General features: G+C 40.8%; 10 protein-coding genes across 10 annotated transcripts; 4 read left to right on the top strand and 6 right to left on the bottom strand.

Annotated features, from left to right (window-relative positions):
* Positions 1–97: 97 nt before the first annotated feature.
* Positions 98–1,435, top strand: CHL4 (Chl4p; the record flags this gene model as incomplete). Its single annotated transcript, XM_037287627.1, has 1 exon — positions 98–1,435. The coding sequence occupies one exon, from the start codon at positions 98–100 to the stop codon at positions 1,433–1,435; it is 1,338 nt and encodes a 445-aa protein (XP_037143522.1).
* Positions 1,436–1,455: 20 nt separating this feature from the next.
* On the bottom strand, positions 1,456–3,975 carry VPS16 (tethering complex subunit VPS16; the record flags this gene model as incomplete). Its single annotated transcript, XM_037287626.1, has 1 exon — positions 1,456–3,975. One exon carries the CDS (start codon positions 3,973–3,975, stop codon positions 1,456–1,458), a length of 2,520 nt encoding a protein of 839 aa, XP_037143521.1.
* A 90-nt stretch (positions 3,976–4,065) lies between these two features.
* Positions 4,066–4,359, top strand: ELC1 (elongin C; the record flags this gene model as incomplete). The annotated part of the gene is made up of 1 exon (XM_037287625.1): positions 4,066–4,359. The coding sequence occupies one exon, from the start codon at positions 4,066–4,068 to the stop codon at positions 4,357–4,359; it is 294 nt and encodes a 97-aa protein (XP_037143520.1).
* A 21-nt stretch (positions 4,360–4,380) lies between these two features.
* Positions 4,381–5,616, bottom strand: RMD5 (ubiquitin-protein ligase RMD5; the record flags this gene model as incomplete). The annotated part of the gene is made up of 1 exon (XM_037287624.1): positions 4,381–5,616. One exon carries the CDS (start codon positions 5,614–5,616, stop codon positions 4,381–4,383), a length of 1,236 nt encoding a protein of 411 aa, XP_037143519.1.
* A 272-nt stretch (positions 5,617–5,888) lies between these two features.
* On the bottom strand, positions 5,889–6,179 carry SGF11 (SAGA histone acetyltransferase complex subunit SGF11; the record flags this gene model as incomplete). Its single annotated transcript, XM_037287623.1, has 1 exon — positions 5,889–6,179. The coding sequence occupies one exon, from the start codon at positions 6,177–6,179 to the stop codon at positions 5,889–5,891; it is 291 nt and encodes a 96-aa protein (XP_037143518.1).
* Positions 6,180–6,398: 219 nt separating this feature from the next.
* Positions 6,399–7,949, bottom strand: CTA1 (catalase A; the record flags this gene model as incomplete). Its single annotated transcript, XM_037287622.1, has 1 exon — positions 6,399–7,949. The coding sequence occupies one exon, from the start codon at positions 7,947–7,949 to the stop codon at positions 6,399–6,401; it is 1,551 nt and encodes a 516-aa protein (XP_037143517.1).
* Positions 7,950–8,365: 416 nt separating this feature from the next.
* On the bottom strand, positions 8,366–9,604 carry CAM1 (translation elongation factor EF1B gamma; the record flags this gene model as incomplete). Its single annotated transcript, XM_037287621.1, has 1 exon — positions 8,366–9,604. One exon carries the CDS (start codon positions 9,602–9,604, stop codon positions 8,366–8,368), a length of 1,239 nt encoding a protein of 412 aa, XP_037143516.1.
* Positions 9,605–10,423: 819 nt separating this feature from the next.
* On the top strand, positions 10,424–11,935 carry DIG1 (Dig1p; the record flags this gene model as incomplete). Its single annotated transcript, XM_037287620.1, has 1 exon — positions 10,424–11,935. The coding sequence occupies one exon, from the start codon at positions 10,424–10,426 to the stop codon at positions 11,933–11,935; it is 1,512 nt and encodes a 503-aa protein (XP_037143515.1).
* A 462-nt stretch (positions 11,936–12,397) lies between these two features.
* Positions 12,398–13,582, top strand: MNN9 (mannosyltransferase complex subunit MNN9; the record flags this gene model as incomplete). Its single annotated transcript, XM_037287619.1, has 1 exon — positions 12,398–13,582. One exon carries the CDS (start codon positions 12,398–12,400, stop codon positions 13,580–13,582), a length of 1,185 nt encoding a protein of 394 aa, XP_037143514.1.
* Positions 13,583–13,715: 133 nt separating this feature from the next.
* PHO8 (alkaline phosphatase PHO8) lies at positions 13,716–15,365 on the bottom strand (the record flags this gene model as incomplete). The annotated part of the gene is made up of 1 exon (XM_037287618.1): positions 13,716–15,365. The coding sequence occupies one exon, from the start codon at positions 15,363–15,365 to the stop codon at positions 13,716–13,718; it is 1,650 nt and encodes a 549-aa protein (XP_037143513.1).
* Between the last annotated feature and the right edge of the window lie 198 nt (positions 15,366–15,563).

Here is a 15,563-nt window from a genome sequence, read left to right as displayed (position 1 = left end):
GTGAAGTGACAACTGTGAATATACAAGAGCTCAATTGCTTTGAAATGTTGATTTTAATGCAAGATAAATAGGATGCTATTTCTAATCTAGATAGTCTATGAATTTAGAAGATGATTACGTTCCTCAGCATGAAACCAAGCAAGTTCTTAAAAAGCTGTTAAGACTACCGTTGACGATACTATGCCATTTGGTAGTGCAATGGGCATCGAAATACGGGACCGAAAGAGACGAGACATCAGAACAGCTCGCCGCGAAGTTGGAACAACTAGTGAAGAGGCGTGTGAAACGACGTGTTTTGGCTTCCAAAATTTTGCTAGAGTACTGGCCCCGTGGACTGAGCCTTTTTCAACTGGCACAAATTGATTGTTACTCAGTAGTGTACAAGCCAGATCACTTTACGTGGACTTCTTCAACTGCATGGAATGCGATGCACTCAAAACAGGTTTTGCACATTAATTTCAGCAAATTTGTATCAAGATTGAAAAAGGATCTTCAAAAATTCTATCTTTGCAATATACATACATTTGAGCATCCGGAACTACCACTTGTTATTTGTCGAATTCAACTATTTGATCTAAATAAATCATTTTCCGATAGTGTTATGAAGTCTAGCCATATCGAAAATCTACCTGAGGGTAGGAAATTATCCTCTAGAGCTCCATATTACGTTGCATTCTCTCTGAATTCTCCGAACATAATACATTCGCCTGATGAAGATTCTTATGCCCAACTGATTATTCAAAGCATTGAAAGAACCCTTTCAGATCGGGAAGCTGTAATCCTGAAGCGAAACGAGATACCACCAGTGAGATCACTTCATTCAATGCAGGTACTATTCGGTGTCTCCCGATTGTCGAATAGCTTAGGATCTTGGGCGACATATGGTGAAACTTCGTTTGAGGTGTCACCTTTTGGTAGCGTTCAAGAGCATCAATCTATGAAGGGCAAAGCAATACTAGTTGAAGGACTTGGTGATAAAAATATCGTTTCCTCCGATGATGGCAGTGCTGAAGACCCTGAGATCAAGAGGCTGCGACTAGATAATAGCATGATGAGATTTAAGGGTTCGAAAGATGGCGTAAAAACAACAAAATTGTATCAACTGAAGAGGTCTAAAAACCGTATTTACTCGTTAGATGAAGCAAATTCGCCGGAATCTCAGAATACAGTGAATGGCATTTCAAAATATACATCTATGGTTCCAGTTGAAAAAGTTGAATTTACAACTCACAATAACCTGGATTCTGACAGGCAAGTTTCGTTGAAGCTGAAGCTCTATGGTAATGATGTATTCGCCGGCTTGCATGAGTTATGCGATAGACGTCACATAGATATAAATAAAGTGCCAGGATGGTTGACCGGGGAAAATGGACCAAGTTCAGGGAGTATTAGAGACGGAAATTTTGTAAGTGACACCAAAGGGGGACTCATTTGAGTTATTTTATCTATTTAATATTATATTTTGCTCATATATTCATTGATTAAAGATTTCAGCTGAGGGTCATTAGCAGGCATCTTTTTGTAAAGTTCTTTAAGGCCCTTTATATCCCTTTCCTTCCCGGCTAGCTGAATAGCCTCTTCGAAAGCCTTGCATTTGACATACATTTCTATCTTTTCTCCATATGAAATGGTGGAAATCAAGCTAATGTAAATGGAGGCTTCGCCTTTATATCCCTTCCTCATTAAGCACTTATAAAACGGCTCGTACCCTACTGGGGATTTTTTACTTATAGCAAACTGATACAAGTCATTGAACATTTTCTTTTCCACCAAAGCACCTATTTTTATGTGATAGAATTTCTTCTCGTTGACTTTAAATTTTTTAATCAACGATTGCGTGTGTTTTTCCTGTCGCATTTCAATCAGCTTAGATAGCGTCTGGTCGAGAGTTAGGTCAGAAAAGCTACTGCCTAGATTTGCTGTCAGTGTTTCCTGAAAAATCCATATCTTTTCCTGCCTTTGTATGAGCTCTGTGTCTTGTTTAATAAGGTTATTATTTAAAATTTTGCTGTATAGCTCTTGAACCTGAGGTAGGAAAATCCTTATTGAGCCTTCATTTTTGCTCTGTAAGAGTATCAAATGTGCTAGATCAACAAATCGGTCGGTTTGTCGATAGTAATCATACAACAGCTTTTCGTCTGCTCTGAAAATATATGGATACAACTGTTCAGTTGGCATATCCATGATCAATAATTTCGCCAGCTGGGCTGTTGTTAGTTTTTCACAAAAATTAAAAATTAATGAAGTACTCAATTCAGGGCACTGCATCTTAAGTGCCTCCCTTAAGGCCATGCTGTTTTCATCAAGCTGAAGTAGTTGAGCAATTCTCATTTCCGGCGAATACTCCAACAAAGCAAGGTTTCGAGAGAGAGCAAACCTTCCTTCAAGGTATGCTGTATTGAAAATCTCAGATATATGAGCTTTTATATGATCTGGGAGACTATAGTATTGCTCTTTAATAGATGAATAGAGTTCTCCGTCGTTCGAATCTTTCGAGTACTTTATTTTTGATATGGCCCAATGTGTGAAAATTGTTGGTAGCTGCTCCAGACTATTAACTGCTTGACAGATCATAATGCATTTGTAATGTTCTTGTCGCCTCAGCAAAATTGTAATTAAGCCAGGTAAAGTGATAGTACTATACTCTTTGACGGTTAAATGTATTTCCAGCGCTTTCAAGAGACTCAATAGCCTGAGTACACTACAGGCTTCCACGAATAGATCAGAGTTGAAAACTTCTGTGGAGAGAGAAGCTTTTCCAAAAGAGGCAGCACTCAGTAATCTCTTCCTCAATTGAGGATCTAGTTCCTCCTTTGAAGCCTCAATACAATCTGTAACAGCTTGTTTTAAATTGATCGTCTTCAAGTTTTCTATTGCTCTGGCGGCATTTTCCTCCAATAAGTCCAGTGAGTCCAGCAGGATTGCACTAGACTCTGTAGAGCCGATTTTAAATGTATTGGAGGTATGTTTTTCAACCTTCGAAATAAACTGGACGCTTTCTTCTGTAAAAACCTTCAAACCATCTATTTCTGTGTGCAAAGCGGCAATCTCCTGAGGAAACCAAAATGCAACATACGAGTTTCCTGGCCCATAGAGTTTAATTTCATCCAAGAATCCACAAGCAATAGTATCATCTCCACACCATTTAATGCCTTTTGGGGTCTCTTCCAGAGTATGTTCTAAAAGTATTCTTGAGGAGCTTTTGAAAACCTGTAACTTATTAAATTTTACGTTAAACAAACAGATGAAATTATTTGGAGATAGAACCACTCGGTGCCATTGTGCATCTGATAATATCTTGGTCATTTTAGCCTCATTAATCTCAAGCTCATAGACATGCTGAACATCGAGAAGAATAGCTTTATTACCATTGCTATTCCAATGTTCCTTAGTCAAAAGTGTGTATTGTCCTTCATTTTTGAGTAGCAGTTCTATTGAGCTGCCTGTAAGTTTGTAAATATCTTGTGACTGCTGCATTATTATCAACCCACTTTTGTAGTCCCAAATGGAATCCTGAATATTCTCACTTAATCGACAAGTTTTGAACGCTAGGGGTTTGAACTGGGTCACAACTGTAACTGAATTGGGAGTTGCTACTACTAACTGCTCAGCGCCATCAAATTCAAATCTGATCACGTTCTTAAACTGAGATTTATCTATACTTATTATCATATTGCCATTATAATCGAAAATTTGCAAAAAGTCTCGCAATTCAATTGCGATGACAGTAGTTGATATTGCATACCTTAATTCTTCCTCAACAGGCCATTGTAAAGTACAGATCTCTCGATTACGATAAAAGACGTCTTGGAGCTTTTCCCAATTCAAGCTAGGATTTCTGGTCACCATCAATCTTACAACGTCGTTAAAAATCCCTTTTAATGATCTAGAATCGCTTGTTTTGTACTTATTCGTTACACACTTTTTCATGGGTTTATTCGCATAAGTAGCTTGAAAAATAAATATTCTATACATTTAATGAGTAGTTCAAGATAATCCCTACGCAACCAAGAGGCGAAGTAGTAATCCAGATCCACAACTGCTATAAGTAGTTTGATTAACGAAATGTCGAAAATTATACTGATATCCAGTCAAAATGAAGAAGTCCAAATAAGTCGTGAAGCAGCGCTAATATCATCGACTTTAAAAGCAATGTTAGAAAACCCTTTCGAAAAAGAGAACCCTCATATTGAGCTTCATAACATGGATACACAAGTTCTTAAAAAAGTCGTCGAGTATTTGGAATACCACCTAGAGTATCAAGAGGTTGACGAAAGTCGAGAGGACATATCTGACTTTGAAATTCCAACGGAAATGGCGTTGGAACTACTGCTTGCTGCCGATTATTTAAACGTATAGAATTGTTGATTGCCAACCTAGCTATAACATTACAAAGTTGACCTTCCTTGTTTTGGACTTTGATGCATTCACAGGGCAATAAGGACATTTAAAAGTCGAAGTACCATTCTTAGAGAGCCGATCTAAGGATTTCTTTGATAAAATATGATGGCACGGCAATGCATAAGGAGGATTTTCCTCTGTTGTCTCCTCTTTGAGTACAGGACAGATGAATATCGGGTTGAAGTAAGACAGAAAATCAGGTAGTTGAACATCAAAAGGCAGCTCATTCTCAGTTGTCCAATCGACATGCGCAGATGCTCTAATTGATGTATATTTGATGAAAAACTGGAACGCGATAACGCCACTCAAAATAATCAAAAACAATGGTGAATTGAATGATACATTGTTTTGACTACAGTACTCTTGAGTAAACAATGATATACATTTTTCCAGCTGTTTCTGAGTTAATTCTTTGATGTTCATAATAGGTTTTCCCAGTATCAATCGCGTCAAGATAGGAGAAATTTCTGTAATCACCTGCTTATGTCTATGTTTAAAAGAATTTACTGTGACGTCATTAGTTAGGAACCGGTAAGTTTTTAAAGTATCACCCTTTTCAAACAGCTGCATCAAATTTAAAGTATGCAATTCAAACTGAAGCAGCGAACCCTGCTTGCACCAATCGAGACAGGTATTCGGATTACCATTCTTCATGTCTTGCACAATCTGACCCATTTCAACAAACTTGCTTGAGATATCTTCAGACACACCGTAAACATTACGCAAATAATCCATCATTGAACCTCTATCTCGGATGTCCAGATTGCCAATATTGTATCTGGATATGTGAAAACTTATCGCCTTATCAACGTACTTCTTTGAATCTTGCGGCAACCTGTTGATACATATTTGATCCAAGTCAAACTCGTACAATTTATTCAAAACCATTTTTTTGAAGCGCGCATGCTGCTGGCTAGTCTGCTTAATTTGCTTTTTAATTGAAAGATCCCATTGCTTATGACATTTATTAACTTTCTCCACAACCAATTCCCTTCTGCGACGTAGCTTTTTCACATCTCCCTCCTTGTCTTCACCTCTCATATGTGCTTCAGATTCTTGGATATGTTTATTCAAATGTGCCTTCAACTTTTTTAGTTGAGCCTTGAAATCATGGGTCTCCAAGGGGCACTTCCTTATCAGGGCATCTTGCGACGAAGAAGACTCGCTATAAATCTTACTGAATTCTGTTTCGATGATCGGTAGCAACTTAGACATGATATCGCGAGTGATGTGGCACTTCCAGCAGCAACTCCGGGTATACCATGTATTTCTATTCTCCTTCGTTTGATGTTAAAGCATATGTCATGAAATCTCCCTCTTCGATTGTTCCATGCGATCACAGAAGAAGTCACGTGAAAGACACGCACGCTTAGGAGTGATTGTACATATCTCTGTAGCACATTCAGCCTTAGTACAGTTGACTACTCCACTTTAATGAGCTGCCATTATTTTATTTCCAGTCCACACTATATCTCTCTTCTGATGGTTCATTTTCTGGCACCTCTACTCAAACACCGCTGTAGATGAGCCGCAAATCGGTTTGCTGAAACTTTTCTGCTACAATTTGAACAGCTTATATAATGTGAGGATTCTTGTTGTTTTGGTTGGCCAAAAACATCCAATTCGTGCTTGGGATCATAAAAGTACGGCTTAAGATCAGGATACCTTGCTCTTAGTAGTTGTTGCCTTGTCGTTTCTCTGGCAACAATATCTTGAATGATTGTTGTAATTAAATTGTGGAAAATACCCTTTGACATGGATTCAATAGTCTCTGTCATACTTGTTACGTGATGGATACTGCCAATGTCGGTTATGGAAGGATGAATATTAGTTTCTCAGTTCTAAGAAGGTATGAATTTTCACTACAAATTCATGTATTTAATTAATTAAAGGAAAGAAAAATAGTACTGGAAATCCTTCTGATAACTTACAAACACAATAATAAAAGAAGCAATAAATAGGTATAAAATAAATATAAAAGACAAATCGTAAACAAATCATAATTTAGCACGCGATTCCGCATGAATCATAGCAGCTTTACACTCTTTTGCTATGTTAGATGCCAATTCTTGATCAACTTTTGCGAACATTTTTAAAACACGTTTTTGAATTTCTGGGCAAGCATTTGCTACATGAACACCAACGTTATGAGCCAAATTTTTTTGCTGACCTGGCTGTTTTGATAAAACATTTCTATATAACATTCTTGGTTGAACGAAATCGATATCACCAGGTGAAGTGGCCCAATGGAATGGTGTTGCGGGGCCATTCCAAACTTCTTGATGTTGTTGGATAGGTCTAGCCTGTTGAATATATTGATATGTTTTGTCTTGAGCCAAATAATTAGGCTCTGAACCAAAATTACCATCAACATTCATCGGACCATCTCTAATGGCAGGATTGAAAAATTTTGATGCAAAAGGGCAGTTTACTGGAATTTGATTAAAGTTTGCACCTAATCTGTAGCGATGAGCATCAGAGTATGCAAACAGTCTTGATTGCAAAACTGGATCAGCGCTCGCTTCTTGATATGGGACTGTATTACTTGGTGCAAATGCTGCCTGTTCCACTTGTGCAAAGAAGTTTTTGGGGTTTTCATTCAATACAAGTTTACCCACACGACGTAATGGGAACTGTTTATGGGGCCAAACTTTCGTCAGGTCAAAAACTGAAAAGGGCAATTTTTTGGACTCTTCCTCCGTCATTGTTTGAATATAAACTGTCCAAGAGGGTGCGTTACCCTTTTCAATATTCTCGAAAAGATCCTTTTGAACAAAATCTGGATTTTCACCTGCTAGTTTGACAGCTTCCTCGTTTGTGAAATTTTCGATGCCCTGATCACTTTTGATATGAACCTGCACGTAATGCCAATCCCCTTTTTTATTCGACCACTTATACGTATGACCAGAATAACCATTCATCGTCCTGTAACTTGCAGGAGTACCACGATCAGAGAAAAGAATCATTACCTGATGGATGGCCACCTGATTCTCAGGTGTAGTCAAGAAATCCCAGAACATATTAGCATCTTTCAAATTAGTTTGAGGGTTTCTCTTTTGAGTGTGAATGAAATGTGGGAACTTGGCCGGATCACGAATAAAGAAGACCGGCGTATTGTTGTAAACCCAATCCAAATTACCTTCTTCAGTGTAGAATTTCGTAGAAAACCCCCTTGGGTCTCTAGCGGTATCCGCCGAGCCCTTTTCACCACCCACCGTCGAGAATCGCGTTAAACATCTCGTCCTTTTGCCAATTTCACTGAACATTGCTGATCCGCAGATATCCGTAATATCGTCGGTGACTTCAAAGTAACCAAAAGCCCCCGATCCGTGCGCATGCGGATTCCTTTCCGGAATCCGTTCTCTGTTGAAACGTGCGAGCACTTCGATCAGGTTGGCATCTTGCATCAACAACGGGCCATGCTTCCCAATTCTTTGCGTGGCAAAAGGTTCGTTGATGGGGTTTCCCTGCACATTCGTCACTACCCTATCCTTCCTCACCTCATATGTATTTGTCTTGTCCGTATCCTTTCCCTTTCCCGACGACATCTCTCAAAAATTAGGTATTTCTTACTGCTACTGCACCTGTTGTTGCGGCTGTTGCACTGTGCTATTATGCTGCCTCTCGGCAGGCAAGGAAAGGTATATAGGAAAGGCATATCGTTCCATTTCTCTCTTCTATAACCTTTTATATATCACATCATGATCTCCAACTTTTGTTGTTATCGCGGCTTTGTCGGTGATAAACGAACTTTCGGTTGCAATGAGTGCTCGCGCCCCTAAGAAAAAGCTGTTTTTTGACTAATACCATAAAAGGTTCTGGAAGAGTCATAAATGGTACAAGTCATAAATGGTACAAGTCATTTGCTGTAATATATAACAAAGCTGGTGATGGTAGGGCAGTATTTAAGTGTCTAACAGAACTATCTAGGTGTCCAAAAGAACTATCTAAGTGTCTAAAAGAACTATTTAAGAACCTTACCGTCGGAAATTTCTTTCGAGTCTCCGTTAACGACAACTGGCTTGTCCCACGCCCACATATTCTCAATAAACGCCTTGTCCTCGTCCTTAGATGGGTCCAACTTCTTGTAGCTGTAAGATTCCCAATCAGGGGCGACGTCAAACGCAGGGACGTAGTCTTGACCTCTGATCATGACAGCTCCGACAATACCGTTGTTGTTGTTTTCACCGTACACAACCATGGCACCGAAAACGTATTTGACGGAGGCGGACAATCTGTTGAAGAAACCACCGATCAAGTTGTTGGACATGAAGGTCAAGGTCAACTCGTCGTTGTACTTGTAATCAACTCTCCAGATGGAGTACTCGTCTGGATTGTAGTGTTCCCAGAACCATGGCAGAGCGACCGGTCTTGTGTCCTCGTTGGAGTATTTCCGCTTCCAGTCGTCCAGCACAAAGGTGGGTTCGCCCAGGACTGCCAAGGGATGTTTCGGCTTCTTAGCAGGAGTCGTTTGTGGCTCTGCTGCTTCCTTCTTCTTCGGGGGTTCCGCCATTTTGGCCTGCTGCTTTTGCTGCTTCTTCTTGTTGACTGGGGGTTCTGCGGGTTTCTCGATGAACTGGAAGTCCGCGTACTCGTCTTTCAAGAACTTGGAGTCTCTGACAGTGTTGAACCATCTGAGGATGGCCGGATGCTCCGCCCGCCATTTCTCACCGAACAGATGATTGAACCCTCTGGTCATCGCAGCAGTCGCTATCAAGTCTGCCAAAGTGATATCCTCAGTCACCAGATACGTGTGCGTTTGCAGTCTCTCCTCAAAGAGGGCCACAATTTCGTTCACGTACGCCATAGCCTTGTCCACGTCACTCTTGATGTACGGCGCATCGCCCCTCAACGGTCCAAAAACCTTCACCAAGAACATAATCAGATCGCTGTTGGCCAACGACTCCCATCTCAAGATCTGCGCCTGCGTCCTGAAGTCGTCCGGCTTGCCCAACAGTTGATGCTTCATCTTTTCGTCACCCGAGAGGTTGATCAGATAGTTGGCAATTGCAAGCTGCTCGGTAAGCTTGTAGCCACGGCTATCGATGAACGCTGGCACCTTCTTCAAGGGGAAATCCTTGCTGAACTGCTTGGCCGCAGACTCCGGTTCGACAACTTGCACATCTAGATTCAGCGTTCTGACCAAGCACCTGGGGACCCAACTCCTGACTCTGAAATTTGCATATAAAGTATCCTGACACATCTCGCTGCTATCAGTATTGCTACTCTGTCACAGAAAAAAAATATATATGTCCTCTGTTAAGTCAGCAACTCCAGCACCAAGATATTTAGATACTTGCTACATCTCTCAAGATACTAATTTTGATTCGTGAATGAGCATGTTTCAAGTCGCAACCCAAACGAGTCGCCCCTACATGATTCCCATTCGGCGTTCGCCAATGTCTAGCCTTCTATCGTCGCGAAATACGTAGCTTGTCACTTTGTTCAACGCACTTCGAAACTCACATCATTATAATGTGAAACGTCATCTTGGGCAAGGCACCTGCTTAACTGTCTGAGTACATAGGGAGAAGCATGCTGAGGTCAGCCTAGAATATGATGTAGGGACTGTATAAGCCTTGCAGCACCTGGTGGCCACAAATCGCAGATTCTTCACCTCTTCACCAAAAAAAAATTCTTTTGGGAACAAGTTCGGAACTTCTCATGTTGAAAAATGGATCAAAATATTTAAAGTTTCAGAGAATAGAAGGCTAATTGATTGTTCTTTTTTGCCTATTTCGATATCTAAAACGCAACGCAAGATTGGTTGGTGTATATATTGTGATGAGGCGTTTGGAGTCTCTAAAGAGGTGTTTGTAACTTTATTTATATATCTCTCTTTGCCTTTGGTTATCTAGTTTATTTTTCAGCTGTATATATATAGTCTGATTGGCGTGGACCAGAACGAATCTTGGCGAGAAGCACGACGGCATCGTAGAAATTCTGGGCTGCGAAAACTGTACGAAAAGAGCAGTACACAAGTGTGCAAAGAAGTGCAGACAGAGATTTCAGTATTTGGTCGATGGAGGCAGCTGAAAACGGCAAGAGAACCGGCGAGGTTGAGGACTTGTCGCAGACAGAATTGGAGGGCACAAAAATGGAGGGCAAAGAACGTTCTGTTTCAGAGCCGGAACTACATGTGGAATCGGGAGAGAAGCCGGCAGAGGAGGCGGTAGAGGCTTTGACAGTGGAGCTGGGTCCAGAGGAGGGCCAGAAAGCGGGAGATGGAGACGATCAAGACGCGGAGGAAGATCACGAGGCGACTTCCAGAGATGAAAAGCTGAAGAAATTAGGCACTTTTTGCCATTCGCTCGGTTTGCAGCCAACTAGACTGACGGATAAGATGCTGAATACTATAGAAAGGTCCAAGGATATTGAAAGGAATCAGCGGAGCGTGATATCGAAGCTGAACTCGGCAGCATCCTCGGGACCCCAAGAGAGTGGGGACGAAGATGAGGACGAGGACGATGTAGGAAACCCAGACGACGAGGACGCGGACGTGAGTGTCGTGCAGGTAGACGAAAACAACGAGGTGAACAACAAGAAGGCGAAGAAGAGCATTGAGTTGAACTCCTCGAGCAAATCACTACGGAGAAAGAAAATTCCGCCTCCATTAAGTATACAAAACCTCGTCGATGAATCGATGTCCGGCAATAGCACGAATAGCTCTGCAAATTCCCGTTCCAATAATTTTTCGGTGTATCCACAAAGTGCTCCAGCGCACGTACCGAATTTTTTGAGATCTACATTGCAACAGAGTAAATTTGTTGGCAAACCGCGTGTTCAGTATTTGGGGAGGGTTTCAAATGGTGTGTCCAGACACCAACATAATGGATACAAGCTAAAAACACCCTTTGTACCTGCATTCTCTAGACTGCCCCCTCAGGCAATGCATTTGCAGCAGCAGCCGTTATCACATCAACAACAACCTCCTGCATCAGGGCCACAGTTGAGTGCACATTATCCATATTTCCCGTACATGTATCCCATGTACCAACCTCCTCCATATGGACTGCCAGTAATGGCGAAATCGGCAATTCCTTATTCTCCGCAAGCCCGATATTATCAGGATAATGAATCACTTAAACGTAGATATAAACAAGATTACAATCAGCTCGAAAAGCAAACGTATGATAAAAAGGCGAAGGTAACTTTGGAGAAGTCGGACGGCAAACTTCGAGAAAATGGCGACAGTAGGAGTGGCGATAATAAGATTAGCGGTCATAAGAGTGGTGAAAACAAGAGTAGCGATAATCACAAACAAAACAGCGATCGACCCGTAGAAGAAAAGAATGCTAATGGTAATCACAGCGATAGTGCCGACAATACCCAGATAGCCATCGAAGACAATACCGGCGCTGAAACCCTGGATCAGCCATCCGGTCCGATCATGGGTGAAATAAGGATTCTTGCGAATGTTTTCAGTTTTGAATTCCCTGTCAACGGTGCAAGCATCGACAAGAAGATGTTTCTGAGCATATGCAATTCTGTATGGGACAAGTCCGAAGACATGGCCAAAAATGGTCGTCAGTAGTTCAACTTTTAGCTATCTCGTGTGTAAAAAATAACACTTAATAATCAACCAAAACTAATCATCGAAATGCAAGCAACATATGAAGACAAGGATAGGTCGAATACAATCAACTTTGTTAATATAATAAGCACATTCATAGCATTCAGTGTTCATCTGCCCTGTTCATCACTCTTGACGTCAGAAAGGCTGTTGTTACGCTTTGGTCATAAGAAAAAAACAAGCTCGAGTAATTTAGCGATACACGACACGATATAGTAGAAAGCTGGTTGATTTCAGAGCGCTGATAGTCGTAGATATTTGATCCATTATTAGTTATCTCAGAGTTTTTCTCAGTGACATCAAAGAAACGGTGCACAGGATAGAAGAGTGGTCGGTTACGCTATATTGGAGAGAACAAGGTGGGGAGAAAGATTGAATTATTTCTATTGATCCAATATTAAAGGGGATTCATCGGTTTCAAATATGTCAAAATTTACGTTCTACCGCCTCAGGAAGAACTCATGGTATATATTTGGGTTCCCACTGGCGTCGCTGGTGATGATCTATTTTATTTTCTTTAGGCAGACCGATCAATTGCTGGGGCTTGATCACAAGTCTATAGCAGACCATAAATGGGCCCATGAGCACGAAAGTACATTCTATTTCCCTTACGCAAGCAAGTACAGAATGCCTAAGTATTCGTATAAGGAAAAATCAAACTGGCTGTTCAATGACCGGGTAGAAGACATCATACCTGAGGGCCACATTGCGCATTATGACTTGAATAAGTTACAGGCAACAAAAGATGCTGCTATTAACAAGGAACACATTTTGATCCTCACACCAATGCAAACTTTTCATGATAAATATTGGGAAAATTTGTTGCAATTAACTTATCCAAGAGAATTAATTGAACTTGGATTCATTTTACCACGTACAACAACGGGAAATGCAGCATTGGCCAAATTGGAAGCTGCTGTCAAAAAAATTCAAACGGGAAAAAAAAACGAAAGGTTCGCCAAGGTCACCATTTTGAGACAAGCATCCCAAAGTTTTGACAAATTGATGGAGAAGGAAAGACATAAGTTGGAGGTTCAAAAGGAAAGACGTTCTGCAATGGCTTTAGCCAGAAATGAACTTCTATTCTCAACTATTGGCCCATATACTTCATGGATTCTGTGGTTAGATGGCGATATTGTTGAGACGCCGATTACTTTGCTTCAAGATATGACTTCGCACGATAAGCCTATTCTGGCTGCAAATGTTTTCCAAAGGTTCTTCGACAGCGATAACAATAGAAATTCAATTAGACCCTACGATTTCAATAACTGGGCTGAAAGTGATGAGGGTTTAAAATTAGCTGCTCAAATGAGAGATGACGAAATTATCGTTGAAGGCTACAGTGAAATGGCCACCTGGAGACCGCTTATGGCAAAATTCTATGAGCCAAAGAACTCACAAAACGAACTCATGGCATTAGATGGCGTTGGTGGTGGCTGCACTTTAGTAAAGGCGGATGTTCATAGGGATGGTGCCATGTTCCCAAGTTTTCCGTTTTATAACCTAATAGAAACAGAGGGCTTTGCAAAAATGGCTAAAAGGTTGACTTACGAGGTCTGGGGTCTTCCAAACTATCTTGTGTATCATATTGAAGAGACGAATGAATGAAAAAATAAAGCCTTATTTAATACGTACTTTTAATTTCTCGTAACAGAAAGGAAGAAGGTCTGAAGAAGGTCTGAAGAAGGTCTGAAGAAGTTTCTCTGAGCTTATCTATACTTAAAAAAATTTGTGTATACCATTAGAACTCAATTCCGCTCATTCGATGATGATATGTATCAAATTCTGGTTGCCCTTGAGCATTCATTCTCTTTGGAGAATGTTCAGTATTTTTTACTCTTTCGGTGACCTCTGCTAGATCAATACCCAAAATTTTCTCCATGTAAGCGCCGATTTCAGTATTCTCATGATTTCCTTGCAAATTATCCAACAAATCTTGCCATGCATCCTTCCTATTTGCGTATGCATAGATATTAACGTCTACAGCGCTGTGGCCTGTAGTGGACCAGCCAATTCTTGCTCTCGTTGAGATCATTTCATTGAAAATTCCATTCAAACCGCCCATATTGGTTGCCTCCATAACGCTTGAGATATCATGATGGGAGTATGACTTAATTCCTAATCCTTTCTCAAACAATTCTCTTGAAATGAAGGCCCTTTCGTCTTTATGCCCCTCCTTTCTGAACTCGAGTAGTTTTTTACTCAAAAATTCACCGGAGTGCTTGGCTTCGTTCAAGATTTCTGGATACCACACATAATCAGGATAACTTGATGTTACTTGTCTTGCAACTGATAGTCCGCCGGTCTCATGATCTGAAGTGGAAATTAAAATCGTTTCGATATCGCTTTCCTTTGCCAGCTTTACCACTGCTTCAAACGCTCTGTCAAAAGCTAGAACCTCTCTCACTTGCGCTGAAGGATCGTTCTGATGGCCCGCATGATCAATTCTCGAACCTTCGATCAATAAGAAAAATCCTTGATCAGAATCCTTAGTTGCCTTAGTAAGAGCATTGATTGCTGTAATTGCCTCCTCCTCTAACGATGGATAATCACTGTTGCTTCTGTCGAGATCATATGGGATATCGTAGTCAGCAAATAACCCCAATAATGGCAAACTAACATTCTGACCATATTGCAAGGAGTCGAAGCTCTCCCGATTTCCGACGTACTGCCAGCCAGCATCTTGGGCCTCCTGTATTAAATTTCTCCCGTCTGTCCTGGATCCCCCAAATCCATATTCAGAATCTGAATTTGATGAATAAAAATGCGTCCGGCCTCCACCTAGCATCAGGTCAACAGAGCGACCAAGTGGATACTCTCCAAGTTGCTGTTGGGCGATCAGATCTTCCTGAGATCTATAGTCAACATGAGAGCTAAATGCAGCTGGCGTAGCATCTGTTATCCTTGTGGTGACTACCAATCCTGTCATGTAACCTTTCATTTTAGCTCCTTCCAAGACCGTTCCACATGGATTTTTTTCAGGGTCTACGCCGATAGCACTGTTATAAGACTTTACTGCACATGAAAATGCAGTTGCTCCAGCAGCTGAGTCTGTAACGAGAGAATTGGACGATCTTGTACGAGAAGAACCAATCAAGTATTTGTCTAGGTTTAGAATGTCACCGTAGGGGAGGTCTTCTGAGAACTGCCTGAAGGATCTAGTCAATGACAAGGATGCAGGTCCCATACCATCAGTGACAAAAAAAATAACATTCTTCTTGTTCGAGGATCTCTTGTTCTTTTGATGACAGTCGAAACTTAAACTATTCGCTAAGTCAGTTCCACATAGATGCACCAAAATAACAATAATCAACAAAATAATAGTCACAATCTTTAGTGTTGAACGATTCCGAGGGTTAAATCCGTGATTTAAGCCATCGCTACCCTTCATAGTATATGTCAATTGTACAATCTCTAAATTTCGGTGATGGTAATAGTTGCCTCAAAAATCTTTGTTTCCCTTTAAAACACATTTCCCGTTACCTTTCGGTTGTTTACTTATCGTTCACGATGCGATAAGAAATAATAAGATAAGGCATATAGTTCACAGAAAACTCATAGTTTTTCATATCAAACTCATCGTAAACCA

The sequence above is a fragment of the Zygotorulaspora mrakii genome, chromosome 3 (genome assembly GCF_013402915.1).
Source record: "Zygotorulaspora mrakii chromosome 3, complete sequence".
Lineage (NCBI taxonomy): Eukaryota > Fungi > Ascomycota > Saccharomycetes > Saccharomycetales > Saccharomycetaceae > Zygotorulaspora > Zygotorulaspora mrakii.
The sequence above is the reverse complement of the archived record's forward strand: the minus strand, read 5'-3'. Positions and strand labels throughout refer to the sequence as shown.